The sequence below is a fragment of the Natator depressus genome, chromosome 3 (genome assembly GCF_965152275.1).
Source record: "Natator depressus isolate rNatDep1 chromosome 3, rNatDep2.hap1, whole genome shotgun sequence".
In the NCBI taxonomy this organism is placed as follows: Eukaryota; Metazoa; Chordata; order Testudines; family Cheloniidae; genus Natator; species Natator depressus.
In genome coordinates, this window is record NC_134236.1 from 156429930 (window position 1) to 156447967 (window position 18038).

At 40.9% G+C, this 18038-nt stretch overlaps 1 protein-coding gene across 1 annotated transcript in view; it reads right to left on the reverse strand.

Moving 5' to 3' along the window:
• The window catches only part of ALK (ALK receptor tyrosine kinase), a 527922-nt gene that overhangs the window by 378726 nt on the left and 131158 nt on the right, over positions 1–18038 (reverse strand). The window contains exon 2 of the mRNA XM_074949139.1: positions 14127–14246. Coding sequence (XP_074805240.1) covers positions 14127–14246 — 120 coding nt within the window. The remainder of the gene's footprint in view (positions 1–14126; positions 14247–18038) is intronic.

Below are 18038 nucleotides of genomic sequence, written 5' to 3' on the forward strand. Positions count from 1 at the left end.
ATATCCCACCACCTTAATTAGTTTACACCCAGCAAAATTAATTATACAGCAGACAGAAACAATCACAGAACCAGACAGAGATTATACAGACAAACAATAGGGAAATGGGGACTACAGTGATAGAACAACAAAGAAATGAGGATTTCACATCCCAGCTATTGATAAGTGAGTTATTGCCAGACAGGATGCTATCCAACTAGGTTTCCTTTTACATCTTCTAGGCACTTCCCTTTCTCTGGAGGTGATAGGCATTATCAAGACAGGATTGTATTCCTAACAGCCCAATAGCACCTTATTTCAATGTGACTAGTTTGGAATGTGAGGATGTGACTGTTCGCTTCCGAGCTTATGGCTGCCTCTGCTGCTTAGCCAAAGGCCTTAGCCTAAGAACAGGGCCTCAGACTGTCACAGTAAGAGAAGGCCCTTACACCAGCAGACAGTGATTTTGATTCTTTCTTTTATACCTCTGTAACTAGCTAAGTGATAAGAATACACCTAAATTAGAGTATAGGCCTTTACAGACAGGCCTGAATATCTATATCCTAACACATGCGACCCAGTTTTTACAACACTGCCACCAAACTTCCTTAATTTCCTGACATTTTTAGTAAATCCTGGAGAACGGAAAACAATCTATAAAATGCAAGAGTCTCTTCAGTTTTGTGCCAACACACAAAAAGACATGAGAAGAGCCAAACAGCTTTGATTTAATATTAGTCCTGCCTATGCCAACATGAATGAAAGGAGAGAGATTTAAAAGCATGTGACTTTTTTGGTGAGCTGGTTCTGAACTCCTGTCCTTTTTCATCAATCTAAACTATTTATCACTACCAACATTTATATATGCCCCACCACCATAGTTTCTGGGGGCACCATACTTATTTGCGATACTGTCAAGGTTCCTCCCCCACTCTGAACTCTAGGGTACAGATGTGGGGACCTGCATGAAAAACCTCCTAAGCTTATCTTTACCAGCTTAGGTCAAAACTTCCCCAAGGTACAAAATATTCCATCCTTTGTCCTTGGATTGGCCGCTACCACCACCAAACAACTACTGGTTACTGGGGAAGAGCTGTTTGGACACGTCTTTCCCCCCAGAATACTTCCCAAAACCTTGCACCCCACTTTCTGGACAAGGTTTGGTAAAAAGCCTCACCAATTTGCCTAGGTGACTACAGACCCAGACCCTTGGATCTTAAGAACAATGAACAATCCTCCCAACACTTGCACCCCCCCTTTCCTGGGAAATGTTGGATAAAAAGCCTCACCAATTTGCATAGGTGACCACAGACCCAAACCCTTGGATCTGAGAACAATGAAAAAGCATTCAGTTTTCTTACAAGAAGACTTTTAATAAAAATAGAAGTAATTAGAAATAAGAAATCCCCCCTGTAAAATCAAGATGGTAGATACCTTACAGGGTAATTAGATTCAAAACATAGAGAATCCCTCTAGGCAAAACCTTAAGTTACAAAAAAGACACACAGACAGGAATATTCATTCTATTCAGCACAATTCTTTTCTCAGCCATTTAAAGAAATCATAATCTAACACGTACCTAGCTAGATTACTTACTAAAAGTTCTAAGACTCCATTCCTGGTCTATCCCCGGCAAAGACAGAATATAGACAGACACACAGACCCTTTGTTTCTCTCCCTCCTCCCAGCTTTTGAAAGTATCTTGTCTCCTCATTGGTCATTTTGGTCAGGTGCCAGCGAGGTTACCTTTAGCTTCTTAACCCTTTACAAGTGAGAGGAGATTTCCTCTGGCCAGGAGGGATTTTAAAGGGGTTTACCCTTCCCTTTATATTTATGACAGATACCATATACATTTATAATTTGTATTATGGCATCTTCAAAAGCCCCAACCAGAATCAAGGCCCTATTGTGCTAAGTGCTGTACAAACACATTGCAAGAGTCCTGCTCTTTAGAGTTTACAGTAAGGCTCCAATCATGAAAAGCACATACATAAGTATTAACTGTACACATAAACAGTCCCATTGAACTTTAATGGGACTTCTCACATGTGTGAAGTTACCCTCCTGTCTAAATGTTTCCAGGCTCAGTGCCAAATTTGAGACAAAATGCAAGGTATAAGCACAGGAAACAAGAGGCGGAAGGAGGACATGGATGACACTATTACATATGGATTTTGTGTGTCTTGCATATTTTGTGTAATATCATCTGCCTTTTCCATTCCCCACTTCCCAGCATTTACATTATAAATCTCCCTTTATCAGCATGCACAGCTTGGCCAACAACTGTAAAGAAAAGGAGTAAAGAGCTGACACATGACTGAAACTCATCATGAAATGAAAAAACTTTGGCTTTCTAATGTTAGAAGGTCAAAACTGACCCCCTTGGGTGGCCCAGGCCAGAAAGGATGCATGGAAAGGATCCTGACACAAGGAAGAAAGGAGAGCAGCAGAATACAGATCCTGGACTTCAGAAAAGCAGACTTTGACTCCCTCAGGGAACTGATGTGCAGGATCCCCTGGGAGAATAACATGGGGGGGGGTGGTTTTTAAGAGGTTTCCTTAGAGGTTTTTAAGGACAGGTTTGACAAAGCCCTGGCTAGGATGATTTAGTTGGGGATTGGTCCTGTTTTGAGCAGGGGATTGGACTAGATGACCTCCTGAAGTCCCTTCCAACCCTGATATTCTACGATTCTATGAAAGGACAGCCATTAAATTAACTGGCCCATGCCCCCTCACCCATCTTCTCTTACACACTATCAAGACATCACCACCTGCCTCCACTGTGCTAGTGATGCTACCCTTCATCTCTCATTTGTTACAATTTTCAAACAGGACCTTTGCCACCCCTTAAGCATGGAAGCTGCTCCCTGTAAATAGCCACAAAGCCACCTCATTGTCCTCCTTCAAACCCACCCCTACTGGGATGCCTACAGAAACTTGACAGCAGCTAGGCTGCTGGTGTGCTGAGACCTCTGCTTATGCTGTTCAGTTTTATCTCACTGTTTCCTTATGCTCCCCTTCTGTTTGTAATCATCTGTTGCCTTCTGTTTTATAATTAGACTGTAAATGCCTCAGGACTGAAACTGCCTTTGCTTTGTGATGGTAAAGTACCTGGCACAGTGAAACCCTGGTCTATGACTGGGGTAGCCAAGCACTCCAGTAATACAACTCAACAATCAATCAATAAATCATCTCCCCAGTAGTGTGCCCCCTCATGGCAATTAAAGCTGCCTGTCAGCAATGGGAACCCAGAGGAAGGGCTGGGGATGACAATCACATCGGTCTTCCCTTGTGTGGAATCCCATGGGGCGCAGGGATGTGTGTAACATATACCTCCTTGGATCAGCCTGGCTGAATGCAGCTCAGAACAATGTTTAAAATAGATCATTTTGCATAGGAAGATGCTGTGTTTGACTCATATGCACCTTTAAAAAGTGTCTGATTTGATTAAGCATTCATATCTGTTTAGGGGACTTATACACGCATTATCACGACAGTATCCGACCATTTCACAAGCTTTAATGAATTTATTCTCACAATGCTCTTGTGCCCCAGGGAAGTACTAACTCTTCTGCAGGTTAGGAAATGAGGCACACAGGGATTAAGTGATTTGTCTTCACACAGGAAGACACTGGTATTGAAATTTAAACCCGAATACTGAGGAAATTGAAACCAAATCTCCCAAGTCCCAGGCCAACAACCTAATCACAGGACCATTCTTCCTCTCAAACCAAGTTAATGATCAGACCACAATGTAGAGTAAATGCTTTTCACATATACTATATGTAAGCTCATTTACAAACTGTTCTTGAGTTGTAAGGAACCTTCTTTGGTAGCTGCTGCAGAAATATACCACATCTACAAGCATAGTGTTCCTTATAACATCTAAGAATCCGTTCCTTCCACAAATTACTTCCTTCCACAAATACAAATTACTGGTCAATTTTTAATGCACCCACAACAGGTCTTTCACCTCTTTTTTCTGATCTTTGTCTTATGTTTAAATCCTACACAATGCTGTGTGTGTGCTGAGCAGTGTAGGAAACAAATTGTTTGTTTTTGGAGTTTATTTGATTGAACAAGCCATCCTTTCCCTTTTTCAAACAAACACACACTGTAGGAAGTAATTAAATTTAGTAGAACCTACAAAGATTTTTTTTCCCAAACTCCCCTTCCATCTCCTCCTCCAGCCACTCCCCAAATAAGACTAGATATTGAGCTTTAGAAGGTGGCAATTGTGCATACTCAGGTTTTTTTGCAATGAGATTTTCACAAAGATTTATATCCATAGGTATGGGTTTATGCAATAGTTATATGGATGCTATGGATCATAAAGGCTCTAAAGGAGATGCTAAGTCCAGTAAATCACAAAGCCACTTTTAAAATATAGCGTAGAAGTTGAAGGCTCACTATATCTTCCAGTTTCTTGAATGCCCAGGCAGTTTATAATAAATCTGTTATATCATTATACTTTTAAAATGGAAAATAAATAACCTTGGTTGCTTACAATCAAATAAAGGTAAACACCCACCTGTTTAAGGTTTTGGTTGTAGCCATCAGTGTGTATATCACAACTTGCTGGCTATATAAGGAAATGCCAACTTACCAAATCTGGCTAAGAAAGATAAAGCAAGTCACTATCTGATTGAGAAGGTAGGAAACTGTAATTGAGAAGTGATGTTAAGACCTTGTGTATATGTTTTATATTTGAACAGTACCTAGCAAATGGGGCCCTGGTCCATGACTGGGGCTCCTAGGTTCTACAATAATACAAATAGATACACAGCCGATAGATGTCATCTGTTCATCTCAAAAGATGATGGTGAAAATGCCAAAGCAGTTTTGTTGCTACGTGTCATGCTGCAGCATCACAAGTTACTAAAAAGTCCAGTTCTTGAGTGGCAGTCCTTGTCACAGATGGTGCAGGGCCAGAAGATGAATCTGGTGCACTACTGCTGCTAGGACACCTGCTGTAATTTCCTCTTTGTTCTTTTCACGTTTCTCTTTCTTGACCACCTTTCTTCAGCCTCTTTGACTCCTTCCAGCCCTTGTATAGTACAGCTCTCCAGCACCACCCTCCCAGTATAGCCTGTTGCTAGCTGCCTCTTTGGAGCTTGTAATGTTGATGTTGGAAGTTTTCAAATCACTATTGCAAAACATCTTTGAACCTGAGCCTACAACAGCCCAGTGGCCTTAGATCAGCCACACTTTCTCCATGCAGTAGGTCCTTTAGAACGTGTCCATCATCCATCCAGTACAGATAACTAAACCAGTGAAGACATCTGTGTTTAAGAACAGTAATTAGGTTTGGCAATTTTGCTTTCTCAAATACTACGGTATCAGGAACTTAAGTTTCTCACTTGATATTTAAAATATGAAAATGACAGCGGGTGTGAAATGTGTTTAGCATTCTCTCATGCCTGCTATACAGCAGCGTGCTCAGGACCATATTGAAGTGTTCTCAGGACACACATCTGGTAAACTCATATTTTCGTGTTCAATTTCAATTTCCTGTTATCCCACATGTGCTTTGTCCATTGACTAAATGTGGTGGCTGCCTTTCTGAAGTGAGCATTAAGCTTTTCTCCTAGAGATAGGTTAACCAATATAGTTGCTTCAAAATAGAATTTGTGCATAACTTGTAGCACACTGCCAACTATTAAAACTTCTGGTATAGTCAACTTATGTTTGCTATAATCATTGTCTTCTTTAAACTGGTAGTTAGTCCAGTATCATTACAAACTAACACAAAGTTATTGCAAAGCTTCTGGAGCTCCTGTTAACTATGCATGATGAACAGAAATAAATAAATAAAAATAATTAGGGATTTGCACTGGTATAACTATATCTATGTTAGTTATGTTGGTGTATGTTTTCCAATATGAATGGCAACTACTGCCATTTTAGTTATGCTAGTGAAAGTTTTCTATTATACAAAAAAAGCCTAGTAAAAACAAAATATAAACTAGATCTCAAGACCACCACCTTAAAAGTGAGATCTACTGGAAAATATCCTTCTATATGGCAGCTCCCTTTCCTTCACTATCCAGCACAGACACACATGTTCGTTATGGGGCAGCTAGTGTAAGGGAAACCAGAGTTGGCTCTTTGGAAAGAACAATGATTTATATAAATAAGTTTTCATGTTCCAACTCCCCCAAAGAAAAGTCTTTTTCCATCTCCTCTCTTTCTGACTTTCAGGATCAGAGCCCGCCCTTGGATCACCATGTTTTGAAATGGTATGATCAAGGATTGGTTTATCCCTTCTCTGACTAGGGTAATTAATAAGTGTGAATGCCATGCACACTCAGCCCTATGCTTATGCACAAACATATCAACTGTGTATTTAAACAGCTGTCCCATACATCATACTTTCAGATATAGGCATCTAAATCAAAGATCTTGCCTATACTGGCAAAAATTTGACTAATTCATGTCCAACACCCAACAAGTGTGGCTCTACCAGTTGTAGTAATGGCAGAAGCTAGAGAATGGATAGGGATCAAACATTCTTACCACGGTAGGTTTCTTTTAAAATAAATACTGTATTGACATTTATTCATTGGGGAAGAGATATAATTTAAATTGTATAGTGAAGAAACGCTCTGCTGAGTGAGCTCTGGGACCTCCATTAACACCCACTAACCTCTATATTCTCAGTATCTAAGGCCTATAAAGCTTTTAATTCATGATAGGGAAACAAACAATTGAGTTTTCAGTTACTAATCTAAGAGAAAAAGGAAGTTCCTAAAGCTTTCCCAGTTCCTCTAGGTATAGATGGCATGGTTCAGCCAGTTTTAGGAGTCTGGGGGCCTCCTATAAGGTTAGTCTTGAATCCCATTTTCACTCATCTACACCAGAAGAAGAAGAATCACCCCATGATTCTTCAGTCATGTTGTCAGAGTGCAGGGAGATGTCAGGTTAAGACAGTGGTGTGTGGCAGTGGGCTGTGTAGTGGGCGTAGGGTGAAGGAACTTCCATGATTACTGCCCATTTGCTGGGAAAATGCTAGACTTTGTTCTCCATGGCTATCAATTTGACAGCTTGTAGGAGCACTAGATGCACGCAGAATTAACATTACACCTTACAGGAAAAAGCAGCATTGGTTGTAGGACAGACCCATGGGAATTAGGCCTGTCCCATAAATGTGTTGGGATGGATGGCAAACCCCCTCCAGCCAAAGTCTCATCTTCACATCTTGGGGAGGGCTGGTATTGCAAATGTCTTGCAAAAAAGTTAGCATTGTCTTGGGGTATGTCTGCACTGCAATTAAAAAATGGTGGCTGGACTATGCCAGCTGATTTGGGTTCATGGGGATGTTTAATTGCAGTGTAGTTACTCCTGCTCGGCCTGGAGCCTGGACTCCAAACCCTGTGACAGGGAGGGTCTCAGAACTTGGGCTGCAGCCTAAGCCCAAATATCTGCACAGCAATTAGTCTCCTCGCTTGAGCCCCACGAGCCTGAGTCAGCTGGAATGGGCCAGCTGTGGTTGTCTAACTGCAGGGTAGACATACGCTTAGGGTTATGGGAAAGCCATCCCATAAACGAAGGATACTCAAAAAACAGAGTCAAGGTGAGCCTCTCTATTCCCTTCTCCTTCCTAGTTGTGTTGCTGTAATATCTGTAGTGTAGAAATAGCCTCAGTCACAGGTGGGCCCCATAAAGGGCCAGCTACCTTGTGACATCATCCACCCTCACAAGCCCCCTCCCCATTTTTAAAATGAGAGAAACTCTTATCCCCTACCTCAATGGATTTGAACACACTCTGAACATGTTAAGTGCTAGATCTAAAATGCCATATGAGTTTAGAATAATAAGATCCATCTGTTCTACAAATTTCAGAGTAGCAGCCATGTTAGTCTGTATTCGCAAAAAGAAAAGGAGTACTAGTGGCACCTTAGAGACTAACCAATTTATTTGAGTATAAGCTTTCGTGAGCTACAGCTCACTTCATCGGATGCAACAAATAATGCTCAAATAAATTGGTTAGTTTCTAAGGTGCCAGTAGTACTCCTTTTCTGTTCTACAAAAACACTGTAAACTGCTGGCAACAAAATTCAGAAGTCCTGACTTTAAGCCTGTGCACTAATCACTAGGACATGTTGCCTCTATCTTTGGAGAAGTAAAGATAGAGAACTCAATTCTGCAAAAAAGCCTTTAAATTAATCCAACAGTAGCAAATAACATGTGAGTGCCCACTTCTTAGATTAAGCAACACAGCCACTAATTTGTTTGTTACGACGATCTCTAAACTGACAGCAGTCACTTTATCTCTTCTCTATTCCTTTACGTGTATTGGAGACTCAGTCACCAAAATCTGTGACAGCTACTTTGTTCATTCAAAATCAGACTACAAAGAAAAGGAATCAGGATTCCTTCATCAATCAGCTATAAGCACAGTCTGTCAAGACATCTCATGGGGGAATGAAACAGCCAACACAGATCTCATTTCTATTCCTCCAGCCATAAGAAAGTGACAGATTAGGTAGGTCCAGCTATGGTGCATGTGCTCAGAGCTGGAAATATTTGTCCACCAAATCTCTCATGCATACAAGACAAACATCTCTATGAAAGGGAATTTCTAATGCATGTTCCGTACAAATGTCTAAAGAACTGATGCTAAAGAGGCTTGTTAGGAAACTTATATTCCAGTTGACTCAACAAAGTAGCAAGATGTGAACTGTCATATTTTGACAAGCCTTAAAAGTGGATTCCTTGCCAAAAAAAAATTAGGGTGGTCTCTAGGGAAAATGAATACCAAAGGAAGAAAGAAAAAGGCAATTTGTTATCTTACTGTATAGTACTTCATACTTATATAAGTCATTGCATAAATTGCATATTGTCATTGGAATATTGTCTGCAGATGAAGGAGAACAAAGGGACAAGGAGAGAAAGATTGTTCTCCTGGATTTTGGTCCTCCTATCCTGAACAAAAGGAACATCTAATCCCAGTGTGTGACCAAAGAGCCTCTTAATGACAATTGGCAAGGGAGTGCAGAGGGGTTACCAGAATCGCCTGATTCTGGTATATACAAAAAGGGTCTCAACCGGGCTTGGTTGAAAACACTGAAGAGAATGTTGAGTAAGATAAACTTCTTTAGATAAGAGAGTAACTTGTTAGCTAAGTTTAGTCTCTAGAAAGCATATTTGATTTTTTCTATATGTATTATTAGTTTCCAATATTCTTACTCACTATCACTTGCATCTATTCTTTAATAATAAATATATTTATAGTGAAAACAAGATTTAGTATAAGTGCTGTGGTATTAAGCAAAGTGCTGGTCTGGAGTTGAATGTTACAGGCTAGTTTGTACCTTTAGGAACAGCAGATCTGGTAATACTGTGAGTGTTCGGTGGATAAGGAGCTGAACACTTCACAGAGTTCTCCGAGTACTTTCATTTGGTGTGTGCCCATTGCCACCTGTACAGAGAGAGCGAGGCCTGCAAGGGCCTGGAAGATAGTGCTTCTGCTGCCAGAGGCTAGTGGTTTCAGGGAGCTGATCACAGCAGGCTCAGACAAGGTTGCTGCATGTTAAGGACAGGTGCTAGCAAGGTGCCAGCCAATTTGTGTACCTCTGGGGAGCTTAATATGCTAGACAACATATGCTTAAGAATGCTTGCTGATCCCATATTCTTCAGTCCCTGCCATGTGGGAGGGAGAATGAGCATCTTGACAAGGAGAAAGAATAAAGGAAAGCCTAAAAATCTAGACGCTTAAAAATTCTTCCTGTCCCTTAAACAACATTGGGCTCCTATAAAATAAAATAAAATAAAAATCTCACTTCTCTGTAGGACAGGTGAAATTTTGTATCTCCAGGGTGGTAGGTGAATAATCAATGCTCACATAGAGCAGCAAATCTGGAAAACTGCTAGTACTGATGAGACACAGAGGGAAGAGTATTGTAAAAGCTTCCTATTGAAGTAACCTCTCCAACAGCCTGAGTGGATGACCACCTCTAGGGACAGTTGAATGTAATTTCACAAATGTGATGAAACATTTGCTTGCAAGAACCATTGCAGCCAATTCAACAGTGTTTTTTGTTTTTTGTTTTGTTTTTTGAGGGGAGGGGAGTTTAGTTTTGTTTAGGGGTTTTTTGTGTGGTAAAAAAATTAATTTACTCAGTCTTTCAATCTAAGAAATTGATCAATTAACAGGAAAAAAGTAATTAAGAAAACTAATATTTCTCCACCTCAGCAATGCCAGTCAATTAGATGGATCCCATCAGACTATTAGACAAGCAAAATTTTAATAGAAGTTTTATTAAACATTCACTAGTAATCTTAATTGTGCCACAATGCTGCAAACAGTGGCACTTTCTTCTAGGAGAGGGAAGGACAGTGCTCTAGCCTCTAGTGAAAGAGGATGGTTAGGTTTTATTTCACACTCAGTAATTTACTATGTGACCTGGGATGGCTCACTTAACCTAGGAGGAAGGATGTGTCAGTGGTTAGGCCACTACACTAGCACTCAGGAGATTTGAGTTGAATTCCTTGCCCTGCCCCAGCCATCTTATGTGACCTTCTCTAAGTCATTTAGACATTGCGGCACCTAGAAAAATCACAGGAACAATATTGCAATCCACAACATCTGAGTTAGGTGCCCAAGGGTATGTCTACCTTGCACTTAAACATCCGCGGCAGGCCCATGTCAGCTGACCTGGGCTCAGGCTAAGAGGCTATTTAATTGCAATGTAGATGTTTAGGCTCGGGCTGGAGCCCAGGTTCTAGGACCCCCTAGCCCAAGCAAGTTACAGCCACAGGTGTTTAATTGCAGTGTAGAGATACACTAAATTCCCTATACAATGCATGGGAAGAGATAGGTGTGTCTTAAGCCCCACACTTCTCACAGAGATAGGCACCTAAGCCCGGGCTTCAGGGTGGCACCTATCTCTGCTTGCAATCCACACAACCGGTGGGACATAGCTGCTCTGACTAAGTCATGTGCGGGGCTTGATCTGATTGGTGTGGTTAGAGTCCACTTAGATTTACATAAAACAACTGGGGGAGGGGAGGCCCTCCCTTTAATCATTAGCCCTGTGGTTAGGTAACTCACTTAGGAAGGAGAACAACTTCAACAGCAGAGATTGAGGGAGCACTACCTCAGAATATCACATAGCCCAGCAGTTTAGGCACTCACCTGAGAGGGGACGAACCCCATTCAAATCCCATCTCCTCATCAGACAGAGTAGGGGATTGCACCGGTGGTCTTCCACTTCTCCAGTGGGTACTCAACCACTGAACTAACAGTTTTAAGGAAAATTCCTTTTCTCCCTCACCTACAAAGGTGCTCTATGTAGATCTAGGCAGCCCCTGAGTTCAACGACTAGATCAGGCCCTGCACGTGACTTAGGTGGGGGAACGCCTGTCTTCCCCCAGTTCGTGGATTACACTGGGGCTTAGGCATCCTAGGACCTAGAGTGAGGCAGCAGTGTGCATGCCCAGGGAGGCAGAAACATAGGCACGTAGGAAACTTTTACTGCAAACATTCAGGCACTGAGTGAGTTTAGCAGCTTAGGCAGCAGCCGAGCAGTTTTGTGGATCACAGTGCTGCCTAAAAACGGGACTCAGGTGCTTGAGTTTCAGTTAGGCAGTTAAGTACCTTTGTGGAGCCAGTCCTTTGAGGAGCTCTGTGCTTGAGCTTCTCATCTTTAAAATGGGGATAACACTTCCCTCACTCACAGGGGTGTTCTGAGGATAAATATATTGAAGATTGTAGTATCTGAGCACCGCACAGTGATGCACAGCATATGAAGCAGATTAACCACTCTGTCCCTCAGTTTTCCCACCTGCAAAATGGAGGTGCTTACTCATTTCGTACAAGTGAGGTGAGACTTAATGATTTGCAAAGTGCTTTGAAATCATTGAAGTGCAAAGTATTTCTCCCTTTGAATGCTATCTGAATAAACCACTAGGTGTTATAGTGCAAACCCATCCTGAGCAAACAGCTAATCAAAGGGAGCCAGTGAAGGACACCAGTGTACTGAGATTTGGGGTAACTTCCAAAGGAGACAGAGTTGGGGGCAAGAGGGACCTGGTGATATTCAACATTTTTTCTTTTACATTTAAAAAAAAACAACCTTCAAGTTTGGATAGATGGATGGATTGGCTCTGTCAAAATGGAGATTTGGCATACCCCGATGAGGGACTCACCCTCAACTGAAAATAGCACTTGCAAGGCAGGTTCCAAAGGCCAATAAATTGAGAGAGGGTGGGGACAGGATTTGTACCTGATGGTGCAGGCCCTGTTTAAGGGTCCTAGACCCCATTAGACCCATCTCCTCTGCACTGTATAATAAAAGAGCTAATTTAGACTCAATTGAGAGGCCTTTTACATGTTACAAAGCTGAAATCACTGATACTTAAGTATAAATATTAGACCTACTATTACAAGAGACTGCCTAGTGTGCACCAGCAATGAGGTTTCCCACTAACAGCTGAAATCACAGAGCTGAAATCACTGAGAGCTGTGTTAAGTGGCGTGCCCTGAAGACATCTTGGCAAGTGGCCAGGCGGGCAGCTGGTGGAGAGGTGCAGTCAGCAGGGTGGCTGGCAGAGAGGCACAGCCAGTGGCCAGCTGGAAGGGAGGTGCACAGCCATCAGGGCAGCTGGCGGGGAGGGCCAGAGCACAGTGGCAATCGGCCGGCAGGGCAACACATATAAGGTGCCTCCTTGTCCCCCCTTCCACACGGGGTGGGAGGTGAACTGTGCAGATGAACCTCTGAACTCTGGGGCTGTACTGGCCAAGGACGGTAACTGTGAGTGGGGTGGGACGGGCACATTAAAAGGACTTTGGAGTTGCTGGACTTAAGACCCTGAGGGGAAAAGGACACTGCCCAACTTACTTGGGAATGGGTCTTTTGCTTACGGTTTATATTTATGAACCCTAGTTGTGGGGTTTTCCCAAATTAATGCTGAGTTACTTCACTCCTTTTATTAAAAGTTTTTTGCTACATTCAGACTCCGTGCTTGTGAGAGGGGAAGTATTGCCTCTTAGAGGCGCCCAGTGGATGGTGTGTAATTGTCCCAGGTCCCTGGGGTTGGGGCTCAAACTGGTTGTGTGTTCTACTGTTGAAAAGGAACCCCTAGATACCGAAGCCAGCCCTTGTTGCTGCTGGCTCCACCTGGCAGAAGGTTTATATACGAAAATATTGTTCTCTGCCAATTCTGGAGCACTGAGGAGGAATCGTCTTTGTGTAACATATACAATTGATTTCCTGCCATTCATTGCAGAATGGTGGGTTGGGCATTGATAGAACTTCATCCAGACAGATTATATAATCAGCCAAAAGCCATTTTAAGTCATTGTAAACTTAGATACAGTACATTTATCTACATGTGATTCCATTAGATGGAACCAATCCACATGATTTTAGGTTCTTAGAACAAACCCTTCTCTTGGAATGATATTTCTGAGAAATTTAAAAGAGGTTAGGATGAAGTAATAAAGGATAAATGAGAAATCCTCCTTGAAGCCTCTGTGAAAGCCAAGGTGGGGAAAATTTGCTACTGTCCCTTCTAAAATGAAATTGGTGTGTCCTCATCAGTCACGCAGATACAACAGCTAGAAGCAGATATTGTATGCCAGTACAAATAATATATATTGCACAACATAAAAGGCTGCAACATAAATTTGAAGATATATGGAACTCCTTCATATAGGTTGGTCAAACTTTTCCCTCAAGCAGATAATTACAGGCTTAGGGAGAATAAATCTTATTAGCCTCTCTCCACCTTATCTCTTCTCATGAGAAACTGCTGGTGGATATATCCTCCTTCAGTCCCTTTACTGAATTGCATGCTGGATATATCTTTACTCAGTCCTGCCCTGACCAGGAAAACACTGGCATATCATTCTACTGTATGACGACTGTGGTTTTACATGATCGTTAATTAGGTCATATGAGAGAACAGTCTGAACCATAATCCCAGATCTGTCCCATTCCAATCCTGCCAAGTCAATTAAAAGTGTAGTGGTTATGACCAAGCAATCTGATCTGCTAGTGTGGATCCTTCATTTCATGCAGAGCCTCTCTGATAGCAGGGGGACCATGGCTATTTTAACATGAAGCGTCTTACTTTAAATGTTTTGAACTACTGATGCAGTATTTATGTAAAGTTGCATGGGAATAGAAAATAAACCTACTTACCATGCTGTCCTCTGTGAGGGAAGAAAGGGGAAGCATCTTTCATGACCCAAGTTAAATTCCAGGCAGAGAAATCAGGGGGGAGAAAAGGAATATTCATGGGAGATTCCAAAGTGCTCAGACCTTTAAATAAAAGAATAAATGCAAATAAATACAAAATAAACAACAGGCTGAAGGATCCTAAAGTGTTTTACAGACTATATGTAATAAGTGCTGAAATGCACACGACATAAAGAATACCATATCCATTGGAAACTGAAAATTCAATTATATATAGTTATGTTTCAATCTGAGGCAGATTCATAGTAGGATTTAATAGTTTCAATGGCTGAAAGGATATCTTTTACCCATTTATGTGCACAGGGAGAGTCAGGATAAATTGTTTGTTTTACATATGGAAAATGAGAATTGTTGCTCAGCAGAATTGTCAACACTACCCCTCTATATTTCTAAGCTTTGCTTTTATCTCAGAGTGCTTTAAGCTTTGTGTGTGCATGTGTATTTGGTACCTGGAATCTTGCACATAAAGCAGGTGAATTCATGTTCTGTTGAGTTTTTTCTGCATAAATTAAAATGTTTGAAACAAGTCTTCAGGGATTTAGACTCTTAAAATGAACAAGAACAGGTTACGATGGTCAATTTTATCTATAGCCACTCTGCAAGACCAGGATGACTCTACGCATGTGAGAAATGGTGCCTGAATTATAAGGCAAGCCTGACAGGTGCAACAGAATTCCAGGGGTATGGAAATGTGTCAATTCAAGGGATTCAGAGTTTCCCTGTCACAATTTTTATGTTTTCTGAAGATTGCAAGGACTTGATTTGATCTCACTCACACTGGTATAAATTGGGAGTAACAATGGCATAAGCAAGAGGAGAATCAAGTGCTAACCTTTCATATAAAGACACAGTGTGTGCTAACTTTAACTCTATTGATTGCAACAATAACCTTTAGGATATAAACTGGCTTCAACACAGTATTTTTTTGTCACTCATCCTGGAATTGTAGACAAAAGTTTAGTTTCCTTGATGGCTGAATTATATCTTGACCCTTTGCGAATTTATGGTAGATCAGACCCGTGGACCATCAAGTCTAGTATCCCATATTTAACTGTAAATAAAGGAGTAATCTCCCTACATACAAACATAATACACAACTATGCAATGACTTAGCTCAGGGTAAGGGGGCTTGTGTCTCTATCTAACCCCAGGTGGTTAGTGGTTGACTTATGCCCTTCATTGAGACTTTATCTTGGTGGTAATGTAATGAAATCCCTGAAATCTGACAACAGGCCTGTTTGTTGCTAGGGTCTGACTATTTCAACAATTTTACTGTCATTAGACTAGTATTGCTGAATTTAAAAGTATAATATATTGAACAAATTAAGTTCTTGAAGTGGCTGACTCCACTAAACAAACAGCCAAACAAATAAACATAATAAGAGTGTGTCACTTGATCTGAGACTGGGTGATCAATAACTATACTCCCTGTCACATAATAGGGTAAGCAACCATCGACGCTAAAAAATGTGGAGAGATTTAGCATCCTACTTCCAAATCATCTGCTTCATAAGGACAAGATCTTTGAGGCCTCTTGATCTCTAAAAGCCTTAAATGAGTGCAATTTTTGTATACATGTTCATGACAGATAGAACAGTGGTTGTGAATCCCTCTGAATTCTCAAAAAGATCAGATATCGATCTGAAATTTGTAGCAGGCCTCCATCTCTCTCTCTCTCTCACACACACACCCCTCCCTCTTACAGTGAATGTCACTCAGCTGCATTTCCTACCAGCAGAGTTAAGTCACTGTTAACATCCTGACCAACCTCATTTGGCATACTATACTTTACCAACCCAAAATCATAACACCCAAACATTCCCGCAGACTCCTCACCTTCACAACAACCTCCCTGTCAGTTATAACCCATCACTGCACATATCCCCTTCTTCAGATTCATGCCACTCTAACTCCAACCTCATGTCGATTGAAATATATCTTACTAATGCACTTGCTTTTACTGTAAAAGTGTGTAATGATTTTTTTCCTATCCAAATTCTGGAGTCAGAATTAAAATGGTCTCTGAGCAGGGCTAGATGACAGTACAAGGAGGCGTGAGCTGGAGCGACATTGTGCATCGACTAAAAGGGACCGAGAGACTTTTTCCATTGGACCATATGAACTGGAACCATAAACTCACTGAATGTTAAATCTCACCAAATGAGGGTCAATCCATCCTCATCATCATATCCATTCCACACCTGAACATAGCTATTATATGAACAACATACAAACATTGAGATAGGAGGGTACTTTGACCCATTAACCTTTTACCCCCAATTGGGGATATTGCAGATTATGTATTCCTTATGCTATCCAATCTTAAACTGAACTTCGCACCCCTTGATAATCTGTACGTTATTCCCGGATAACCAGAAACTTCTACGCTTAAACTCTGTACCATTCACATTTTTTTTTAAAACATCTTAATAAAATTTTTAAGCCTAAAGATACCTGAGCCCTCCTACACTAGCTCTTCTACTATTGCTAAAACTGAAGAGAGTTACGCCAATGGTAGTACAATAATTCAGGATTTTATACAAAATTATATAGTGTAGACACAGCCTTGAGATTCAGTTCAACTCATCTTACCCTAATGATCTTTTTGTTTCCCTGTACTCTTTATAATCCTTTATATAACTTTATCTCAAGGTCTTTGCTTGGATTATTGGCCTTAGTACAAAGGCAAGAAGATTCTATCAGAAGTTATGAATCCTTCCCAATTAAGTCATCTTCAGAGAAAGATGATGGGTAAAAGGTTTTTGTATAGACAAGAGGCCATGCTCCTCAATGAGGAATTAATGATTTGATTTCAGGTAAGAGTCACAGGTCAGGAGAAAGAAAGGCCTTTCCTCTTCTACTTTATTGCATCTCCAAGGTATTTCATGTCCTGAAAGGTAATTACAATAAGACCTACAAATCAAATAAACAAATTTCTCATGCTTTTATGAGTCTCTCGAGTATAATCCACAAATAAATTATTTTGCTGTCATTTTACAGAATAAAATGTTTTTGCTTCCTTAAGGGAGCAGAATCTGAGCCAAAATGATTTGAGGAATCTTCCTCTAACTCTTACAGAACATGCCAACTATCCTTTCTGGTTCCTTGTGCCATGGTGCTTTACCACTTTTCTACAGCAGCAACGCTAAGCTTTTAAATAAATAAATGAATGAATTAGCAACTGGAAGCTGACAGCACCATTTTTAGTAGCCAGAAGCTTGGCAGGATATAATCAACTATAGAGAGGAGGCACATTTCAGTACAGAGGTTTAACATTCAAATTCTTCGTTTGCATCTTTGGCTATCTTTAACATGTCTGCCTAAAGGAGCTTTCAGGGCCAAATTCTGACTTTGGACACTTGAAGGGAATTTGAATTTCATTCAGCTAACCGAGAGTTTGGATTTAAAAGGGTTGTAGTTTACATTTGCTGAAGTCAGGACTTGATCATGTAAGTCTATATGCAATGATATGTACATTATATTTTAAACATACATATATACAGGGAGTGAGACAGCTGTTCAAAATTATTCATTCAATGCTTTTTTTTTTTATTAAAAATGGCTTTTAATATAAATTTTCTAATTTTCCAATTCAATAAAATGAAAAATTAAAATTGTTTTCCATTTTTGTTTTTCTTCCCCCTTTAACACACAGACACTCTCTCCCCCCCCCACCCGCCCCCCCCCACTTTTAGAAAGAAAGTGGGGGGACAAAACCAGTAAATACATTTTAAAAAATTGAGGGAAGTTGTCAAAGTTGGCAGGGGCGGATTTACCATGAAACGTACTGTGCCCTGGCACAGGACCCACCAATGACAGGGGGCCCCAGGGCTGGGCACTCGGGAAGCCCGCTCC